Source organism: Eriocheir sinensis, unplaced genomic scaffold (assembly GCF_024679095.1).
Source record: "Eriocheir sinensis breed Jianghai 21 unplaced genomic scaffold, ASM2467909v1 Scaffold3, whole genome shotgun sequence".
Classification (NCBI taxonomy): domain Eukaryota; kingdom Metazoa; phylum Arthropoda; class Malacostraca; order Decapoda; family Varunidae; genus Eriocheir; species Eriocheir sinensis.
In genome coordinates this window covers 1,533,438-1,543,277 of record NW_026111609.1, presented here as the reverse complement: position 1 = coordinate 1,543,277, position 9,840 = coordinate 1,533,438, and the positions used below count along the sequence as shown (strand labels likewise).

Sequence of the window (9,840 nt, the reverse complement as noted above, 5' to 3'; positions counted from 1 at the left end):
GTGAAATTTGAGCAGAGATCATGTCCTTCAATTCGTTGTTCGTCATATCCATCATAACAGGAGGCTCCGTCACGGTCAAAGTCTGCCAATCGACCATGTCATGGTATTCGGTCGCGTTGAGGTTGAGTGGTGGCACTTGAAATCTGCGGATTTTGTTTGCAGACACATGTGATCTTGCCTTCATGATTCTTCTGAGTCCAAGTTCCCTTATATGTGGTCACTCATCTGTTATCATGGCTAATATCACGTTCTCGGGGTGACCGCAGAAGCCATTTCGCTGAATCACCGGGTCGATGACTTTCTTTAGAGAGGAGCTGAGGTACCGTGTTCTCACCATCATCCCGTGCAGATGCTTGGCTCCATCTTTACATGATGGCTGTGTTTTGATGGCGAACCATGTTGGGGCGTAGACGCGGATGATGAATGTGACAAGAGTTTTGATGTTGTTGGATGGTGTATCGAGGCCAACATAGAGGCGCAGGATTCTGTTGGCCGTTGTCAACCATCGCGAGTGGTTCATTAGTCCTGGTTTTCGCAATGCTAGATCACAGGGACAGTGTCCTTTGCTGACAGCTTGACACATCTGCCACAGGTACTGCTGGTCAGTGCTCAGGTCCTTCACATCAACATGCGGCAGTGGCTGTAATAGTGGTATCGGTTCATATGATGTTATATGGAGTTCCGTGCATGCTGTGAGAGCTTTCCCTATTGGTCCTGAGAAGCACTTAGGTCCTGTAGTTGCTCCATCTAAATGCTGAAACAGGTGTCGCAGAAGGAGCTCGTTAGTATGTAATAAGCACACAAGCCATTGTAGCGGTTTTTGTAGTAATTCCTCAAACTGCCGAATAACTCCACCATTATGTCCAGTATTGACAGCGGTTCCGTCACATCCGACAACTTTCACACTGTCGAGATCCACACTTCGCACAGTCAAGCATTCAAAGATTGCTTTGGAAATCGCCTTGCTTGATCCACTTGACGGCATCACATGGCCAAAGTATGATGAACCTGGTTCACAAATAATGCTGACGTGCTCTTCCGTAACTCTGTCCCGGTGGCCATGTCCTGCGGCATCTCGTACATTTTTCATCGTTTTATCCTTCCGACCGTCAAAGTACAATCCAGGAAAGCATGTCATACTGCTGTCTGAGTCTAGTTTTGTCAGTTCTTGACGAGTTCTGCTTCTTTTTCGGCGAATTTTACTACGATCAATGACTTTGGAGGTGTCATTTGGAGACACAATTCCCATGTCTTGTAGCACAGATGAGGCAATAATGGCTGCTGCTCGATCTGAGACGCCCGTTCTATCGCAAGCTTTAGCCAAAGATGGTAATCGTACAGTCATCGCCCTTTTTTGTCGTTTACTCTCTGGTGTTGGTAGATCATGTTTACAGTGTGACTTAGATAGAGTGTCATCTTCATCGCTGGTATCTGTGTCGTCGTCCTTGTCTTCCACATTGTAGCTTCTAGAATTGCATTGCTGCTTCGATTGTTCTTGCTGAATGCTGTCACTGTGTCTTCTTGATTCACTTTCTTTCCTGGATATTTTCTTCTGTAGCCTCTTTGTATCCATCAAATCGATGCCTCCTATAATCATCTTCCTGGCTCCTCTCTGGTCCACTAGAAAGTCTCTTTCACTGAGTGGTACTTTGTCTGCTCTTTTGCACTTACAGCTCATTAGGAAATCTACACATTTGCATTTGCTAATGTCAAATAATTTATCTGAGTCTTCTCTAAACTGTTCAAGTTGTTGCTTGTACTTGTCATTGCCCTTCCGAGCCTTGTATGGTTTCAAGATTTTCTTGTATTTTTCATTGTATGATCTCAGTGTTTCAATTACTCGTCCGTGTGTCACTGTCGGAAGAGACGCTTTTTCCCAAACAAACCAGCGGGCTTGCCTCCTGCCACATCCAGCGGACGCTGTCCTTCTCATCCATGAGCTCCGGCGTGCTATTCCGGGCCGCAACACCTCGCCAGGGGAGGACAAGATCAGCTATTCTATGCTGCGCAATGCTGGTTCTGCCATGGAAGCGGAGATACTCCACCTCTTCAACGCCTCCTACGCCTCTCGCACTGTCCCCACTGCATGGAAGTCCGCTGCCATTGTCCCCATCCCGAAGGCAGGGGATGCCACGCAATACCGCCCCATCTCCCTCATTAGCTGCCTGGGCAAGACGATGGAGCGGGTGCTCTTCGCTCGTCTTGAGTGGGCGCTAGGTCCCCTTCATCGCCATCTCTTCGCTTTTCGCCGGGGCAAAGGCACGCGTGACTGTATATCGACTCTCCTGTCGGGGGTTGTTGGCGGCAAGGCAGTGGTGGTCTTTCTCGATATCGAGAAGGCCTTCGAGATGGCCTCCACTCCTGCCATTCTCTCCATATTGGCTGCAAAGGGCGTGCACGGTCTCCTGCTCAGCTGGGTCGGGCAGTACCTGCAGGGTCGGACGGCGACTGTCCGCTTTCAAGGCACCTCCTCCACTTCGAAGGCCTTTGAAAATGGGACGCCGCAAGGAGGCATTCTCAGCCCTCTCCTCTTCAACCTCTTGGTGGAGCAGCTCGTACGCCTCCAGGGGAACGGGCAGGCCCGGGTCCTGAGCTACGCGGATGACATCGCCATCGTCGCCTCAGGGCCCAACCACGTGGCTCGGGCCCGCGCCATGCTCCGCCGCCTCCTTGTCTCCTGCAATGATCTTGGCCTCGTGCCCAACCCGGCCAAGTCGAAGGGCCGTTTGGTTATGCCCTTCCCCTGACCCCTCTACATCGACGCCATCCCCGTGCCTTGGGTCCCTCAGTTCAAGTACCTGGGCATTCTCCTCGACTCCCGCCTTTCCTTTAAGCCGTGCATAGCTTCCGTCCGAGCGAAGATGGTATCCCGCATTAACATCATGCGGGCCATGGCAAGTCCCTCCTGTGGGGCCGGGGACCGTGTTCTGCGCTCCTTTTATGTTAGCGCAGTCCGGTCCTGCCTTGACTACGCTGCTCCATGCCTCTTCACGCTGCCTCCCTCCTCCTTGAACCCGCTCGAGACTGCACAGAACTACGCACTCCGTACCCTGCTCGGCACCCCCCGCTGGACTAAATGCGTGTGTATGCGGGCAGAGGCATTCATCTGCTGCGTCGCCGAGCGTGTCAAGCAGCTCGGTGTGGGCCACATCGTCACCCTGCTACGCGATGCGGAGGCGGCTCCCCTTGCTGAGCGAGTGAGACGGTCTCTCCACCATGACCCCCTCCTCTTCCGGCGGCAGACATGGCAATCCGGCGTCGCCCGGGTTATCAGCGAGAACGATCTGGCGCACATGCTGACAGCGCCCCTTGACCTCCCAGTGCCAGCCTATGTTCCCCCTCCACCCTGGCGACCCCGCTCCTTTCTTCTATCTCTCCGGCCCCTTCCTGTTAAGAAAGCACCTTTCCACCGAGGAGCTTCGGCGCGAGGCCCTGGGGCGTGTTGCTGGTGCGCCTCCTCCCCGTACAGCCGTGTACTTCACCGACGGCTCCATTCACCACCTGACGCGGGCTGTTGGGGCTGCATTTGTGAGTGGGGAAGAGACTGCTCTTTACCGCCTTCCCGATGGAAGCTCCTCCACGCAGGCGGAACTGGCGGCCATCTCGATGGCCCTTCTCCACGCTGAAGAATCGGCAGCGGGGCCTGTCATAGTCTACTCGGACTCGATGACTGCCCTCCAGGCCATCGACCGAGACAGCCTTGCTGACAATATCCGCCTCATCACCTCCATCTGGCGAACTCTGGGGGCCTTAGAGGCTGCTGGCCGACGCGCAACACTTGTCTGGTTGCCAAGCCACTCGGGTGTTGAGGGCAACGAGGCAGCTGATGCAGCGGCGAAAGATGCTACACTCCTCCCTGCAGTTAACATCCACCTGCCCCCCAGTCTCAGCCACCTCCGAACCACCTTCCTTTCACATGCTGGGCGAAGCATCGCTGCTGCACTGGAGCACTGTGTAGCTCAGGGCTCCCCTTCAGGCTGCTGGTACGCGGCCGCTACGGACATGGGACGCTGGCGAGTAGGTATCACCCACCCTCGCCCCATCAGTATCCAGCTGCACCGCCTGCGTCTCGGCTACAAATGCCTCTCAGAACTCGATCCTGAAGACATCAGGTGGAGGGAATGCGAGCACTGTGACGAAGAGCAAGATTGCCCGCTACTACATTACATACTAGAATGCCCGCTCACGAGAGACCTGACCCCAAACCCTAAGGGACACTCTGCCCCTGAACTTCTCTTCCACCTCGGAGAGGCGGCCCTGGAACAGCTCGTCCGACGATACCCGCCCCCTCGCTAATTTTTTTTTTCATGCAGTCCACCTAACGGGCCGTCAATAGACTAGGGCCCGTTTCCCCTGGGGCTACCCAGGGTTAATCTTAAATGGAATGGAATGGCGTGGTTCAGTGGACCGCCAGCACTCCTCGGGCGAGCGGCCGGGGGGTCCTTCTGCTGCGGCGTGGTTGACCCGCTTGGTCATCCTCGCTTAGGGCCCCACCGCGGCAGTCAAGTCGATCGGTCGGCTGCTCGCCCGTGCACCGCTACGGGTGTCTGCTGGGCGCCTGCCCAGAGACCCCGTGCCTCCGTCGCTGCTCGCCGGCTGTTACCCGTGGCTGTGGCGGCGGCGGAGGCTCCCGCAACGAGCTTGCATTGCTCGCCCACACGAGCGGGCTGCTCCTTGAGCCAGAGCTCGGAGGGCCCGTTCCTCCGTCGCTGCCCCCCGGTTTATACCCGTGGCTGAGGCGGCGACGGAAGGGCTCCCCCACCCGCCGCACGCCCGCGGCGGGTTCCCCTCTACGACGGGCCGTCCACTGTGACAAAGGCCCGTTCCCCCTTTTTAGGGGGTAAAAAAAAAAAATAAAAAAAAAAAAAATAAAAAAAATAAAAGGCCGGGGGCAGTGGAACGCCAGCACTCCTCGGGCGGGCAGCTGGGGGGTCCTTCTGCTGCGGCGTGGTTGACCCGCCTGGTCATCCTCGCTTCGGGCCCCACCGCGGCAGTCAAGTCGACCGGTCGGCTGCTCGCCCGTGCACCGCTACGGGTGTCTGCTGGGCGCCTGCCCAGAGAGCCCGTGCCTCCGTCGCTGCTCGCCGGCTGTTACCCGTGGCTGTGGCGGCGGCGGAGGCGTCCCGCAACGAGCTTGCATTGCTCGCCCACACGAGAGGGCTGCTCCTGAGCCAGAGCTCGGAGGGCCCGTTCCTCCGTCGCTGCACCCCGGCATATACCCGTGGCTGAGGCGGCGACGGAAGGGCTCCCCCACCCGCCGCACGCCCGCGGCGGGTTCCCCTCTGCGACGGGCCGTCCACAGTGACAAAGGCCCGTTCCCCCTTTTTAGGGGGTAAATCTGAAAAGGAAGGAAGGCAGGCCGGGGGGGCAGTGGACCGCCAGCACTCCTCGGGCGAGCGGCCGGGGGGTCCTTCTGCTGCGGCGTGGTTGACCCGCTTGGTCATCCTCGCTTAGGGCCCCACCGTGGCAGTCAAGTCGATCGGTCGGCTGCTCGCCCGTGCACCGCTACGGGTGTCTGCTGGGCGCCTGCCCAGAGAGCCCGTGCCTCCGTCGCTGCTCGCCGGCTGTTACCCGTGGCTGTGGCGGCGGCGGAGGCGTCCCGCAACGAGCTTGCATTGCTCGCCCTCACGAGCGGGCTGCTCCTGAGCCAGAGCTCGGAGGGCCCGTTCCTCCGTCGCTGCCCCCCGGTTTATACCCGTGGCTGAGGCGGCGACGGAAGGGCTCCCCCACCCGCCGCACGCCCGCGGCGGGTCCCCCTCTGCGACGGGCCGTCCACAGTGACAAAGGCCCGTTCCCCCTTTTTTAGGGGGTAAACCTAAAACGAACGAACGAGGCCGGGGGGTCCTTCTGCTGCGGCGTGGTTGACCCGCTTGGTCATCCTCGCTTAGGGCCCCACCGCGGCAGTCAAGTCGATCGGTCGGCTGCTCGCCCGTGCACCGCTACGGGTGTCTGCTGGGCGCCTGCCCATAGAGCCCGTGCCTCCGTCGCTGCTCGCCGGCTGTTACCCGTGGCTGTGGCGGCGGCGGAGGCGTCCCGCAACGAGCTTGCATTGCTCGCCCTCACGAGCGGGCTGCTCCTGAGCCAGAGCTCGGAGGGCCCGTTCCTCCGTCGCTGCCCCCCGGTTTATACCCGTGGCTGAGGCGGCGACGGAAGGGCTCCCCCACCCGCCGCACGCCCGCGGCGGGTTCCCCTCTGCGACGGGCCGTCCACAGTGACAAAGGCCCGTTCCCCCTTTTTAGGGGGTCAACCTAGAAGAAGAAGAACGGATAGCAGTCAGTGGACCGCCAGCACTCCTCGGGCGAGCGGCCGGGGGGTCCTTCTGCTGCGGCGTGGTTGATCCGCTTGGTCATCCTCGCTTAGGGCCCCACCGCGGCAGTCAAGTCGATCGGTCGGCTGCTCGCCCTTGCACCGCTACGGGTGTCTGCTGGGCGCCTGCCCAGTGAGCCCGTGCCTCCGTCGCTGCTCGCCGGCTGTTACCCGTGGCTGTGGCGGCGGCGGAGGCGTCCCGCAACGAGCTTGCATTGCTCGCCCACACGAGCGGGCTGCTCCTGAGCCAGAGCTCGGTGGGCCCGTTCCTCCGTCGCTGCCCCCCGGTTTATACCCGTGGCTGAGGCGGCGACGGAAGGGCTCCCCCACCCGCCGCACGCCCGCGGCGGGTTCCCCTCTGCGACGGGCCGTCCACAGTGACAAAGGCCCGTTCCCCCTTTTTAGGGGGTAAACCTAGAAGAAAGAAGAAAAGATAGCAGTCAGTGGACCGCCAGCACTCCTCGGGCGAGCGGCCGGGGGGTCCTTCTGCTGCGGCGTGGTTGACCCGCTTGGTCATCCTCGCTTAGGGCCCCACCGCGGCAGTCAAGTCGATCGGTCGGCTGCTCGCCCGTGCACCGCTACGGGTGTCTGCTGGGCGCCTGCCCAGAGAGCCCGTGCCTCCGTCGCTGCTCGCCGGCTGTTACCCGTGGCTGTGGCGGCGGCGGAGGCGTCCCGCAACGAGCTTGCATTGCTCGCCCACACGAGCGGGCTGCTCCTGAGCCAGAGCTCGGAGGGCCCGTTCCTCCGTCGCTGCCCCCCGGTTTATACCCGTGGCTGAGGCGGCGCCGGAAGGGCTCCCCCACCCGCCGCACGCCCGCGGCGGGTTCCCCTCTGCGACGGGCCGTCCACAGTGACAGAGGCCCGTTCCCCCTTTTTAGGGGGTAAACCTAGAAGAAGAAGAAACGGATAGCAGTGAGTGATGACCCTCTCTCCTCACTGCTGCTCTCCCTGACTTGCCCCTGCAGACGGCCCGGTTGAGCTTTCAGCTCCCGCCTCTGCTATGGCGGCAAGAAGGAAGCGGCCCACGGAGTCCGCTCCTGACGACGGGGACGGATGGACCCGCGTGCAGAGCAAGCGGGCCCGAAGGAGGACGCTTCACGAGGACGGCGGGGAGGACCGATCGAGCGGACCCCTGCCGGAGTGGAGGCTGGTGTCTTCGGACTTCAGCACCCACTACCAGGCCATTCGGTGGATGGAGGACGAGCGGAAGCTGCGACTCCGGGTGACGGTCTCCCGCGCGGGGGACTTCCTCATCCGTGCGTGGGACTGGGACCACGCCACCACCCTGGACGAGATTGCTGCTGGACGGACCCGCGGCATCACCTTGGAGAAAAAGGAGGCGGCGGTGAAGGGTGTCCTGCTTGGATACCCTACCCACCTCCCATTGGACACGGTGTTGGCGCACCCCTGCGTTGCAGCTGCTGTGAGGTGCCACTACAACGCCGGCCACGGACGACGCCTGCCCACCCGGAGTGTGCAGCTGACGCTGTGGGACGTGTCCCCGCCTCGCTGGACCTCGGATGCTGGGGACGATTCACCTGCCGCCGCTACGTGCCGGAGCCTGTGCGCTGTTTCAAGTGCCAGGCCTTCGGCCACAGGCAGCGGCAGTGTACGAGGACAGAGGAGCTGTGCGGCGTGTGCAGCAGGGACCACGCTACGAGGGACTGCGTTCGCCGCCTTCGGGAAGGTGTGGCGCGCCCGGTGGCTGTGTGCCCGAACTGCAGCACCGGGCACCATGCCTGGAACCGCAGGTGCCCCGCTCGGCTCTGCAGAATCCCGGGTGCCAAGCTGCGGAGGACGACGTCTTCGGCGGACCCGGCAGCAGCGCGGCCTATGCAGCCGCCCACGGAGGAGAGGACGACACCCCACGGAGAAGGACGGAAGAGGAGGCGCCGCAGACGGAGGAGGAGGACGGGACCCACGGAGCAGAGCGTCCCGACACCAAAGTCTCCCGCCAGGGAGATGGAGGTGGACCCACCACGTCTGACGAGGACGGAGACGGCAGAGGCGACAGCCGAGGTGACACCCCCAGTAGTGTCCCCGGAGGTACCCGCCAACAAGAAAAAGAGGACCAGGGACCAGACACCTGAGACGAGGGACGCGCCGACGACTACGGAGGAGCCAGCACCCCGCGAGGCCCCCAGTAGCTGCCAGGCGACCCAGACCCCACGGATCTACACCTTCAGTGAGGGCGAGCTGGTGGATCTTCTGATCCGCTACGAACACCTCACTGAGCAAGAGGAGGAGGCCAGGTTCGAGAGGATCCCGCACGAGACAGCCCTCCCCTTAGTGAGGAGGACACTCCGTGAAGGGAAGCCGCTCCCTGCCTCCATCTGCACGGCCCGCCCACTGGGTAACCCCCCACGCCACTTCGACCACAAGCAGGAGGTTGAGTGGGCGACATATGAGGAAGAAGACGTCTCGGAGGACGAGGTCGACGTCGGAGGCGTGGACGAAGACCACTTCCTGAATGCAGACAGGGACCTCACCGACGAGGAGCTCGCGAGCTACTACGCCGGTGACCTGTGATTAAAAAGACATTTCCCCCACGTGTAATTTTTGATAGATTTGTACCAAGTGTAGTATATGTACAGTACATCGGGCAGGCTGCTTGTTTAGAGCCTGCTTTGGTAACTGATTATTTTTGTAATTTTTCATGTTTATTTTTTTTGTTTATGTCTTATGTAAAGGTTACCAATAAACTATTAAAGCAAAAGCAAGATGCGGCAGTGGACCGCCAGCACTCCTCGGGCGAGCAGCCGGGTGGCCCTTCTGCAGAGGTGAGGGTGACCCCTCTGCGGTTATAGTCGACTGCTGGGCTGCTCGCTCGTGCACCGCTACGGGCTGCTCCCTGGGCGCCTGCCCGGAGGGCCCGTGCCTCCGTCGCTGCTCGCCGGCTGTTACCCGTGGCTGTGGCGGCGGCGGAGGCGTCCCTAGACCCGCAACGAGCTTGCATTGCTCGCCCACCCCTTACAGGGCCGCCATTTGGCCAAGGCCCTGTCCCCCTTTTAAGGGGGTTAATCTTAAATGGAAATGGATGGATGCGGAAGTGGAACGCCAGCACTCCTCGGGCGAGCAGCTGGGGGGTCCTTCTGCCGCGGCGTGGTTGACCCGCCTGGTTATCCTCGCTTAGGGCCCCACCGCGGCAGTCAAGTCGACCGGTCGGCTGCTCGCCCGTGCACCGCTACGGGTGTCTGCTGGGCGCCTGCCCAGAGAGCCCGTGCCTCCGTCGCTGCTCGCCGGCTGTTACCCGTGGCTGTGGCGGCGGCTGAGGCGTCCCGCAACGAGCTTGCATTGCTCGCCCACACGAGCGGGCTGCTCCTGAGCCAGAGCTCGGAGGGCCCGTTCCTCCGTCGCTGCCCCCTGGCTTATACCCATGGCTGTGGCGGCGACGGAAGGGCTCCCCCACCCGCCGCACGCCCGCGGCGGGCTCCCCTCTGCGACGGGCCGTCCACAGTGACAAAGGCCCGTTCCCCCTTTTTAGGGGGTAAATCTGGAAAGGAAGGAAAAAAAAAAGGATGCGGCGCCCTATTC

General features: G+C 61.1%; 1 protein-coding gene across 1 annotated transcript; it reads right to left on the bottom strand.

The window, feature by feature from the left end:
• Nucleotides 1-217: 217 nt before the first annotated feature.
• LOC126991545 (uncharacterized) lies at nucleotides 218-1,933 on the bottom strand. The gene is made up of 2 exons (XM_050850283.1): nucleotides 1,340-1,933; nucleotides 218-640 (listed from the first exon to the last, which is right to left on the bottom strand). The coding sequence occupies exons 1-2, from the start codon at nucleotides 1,931-1,933 to the stop codon at nucleotides 218-220; spliced, it is 1,017 nt and encodes a 338-aa protein (XP_050706240.1).
• Between the last annotated feature and the right edge of the window lie 7,907 nt (nucleotides 1,934-9,840).

Excerpts from the sequence above, each read along its gene's own strand:
- LOC126991545 (XM_050850283.1), bottom strand. The coding sequence starts at position 1,933 with ATGAGAAGGACAGCGTCCGCTGGATGTGGCAGGAGGCAAGCCCGCTGG. Across the intron at positions 641-1,339 it reads GACAAAAAAGGGCGATGACT|CCACTGCCGCATGTTGATGT; the intron begins GTACGATTACCA and ends CCACTATTACAG.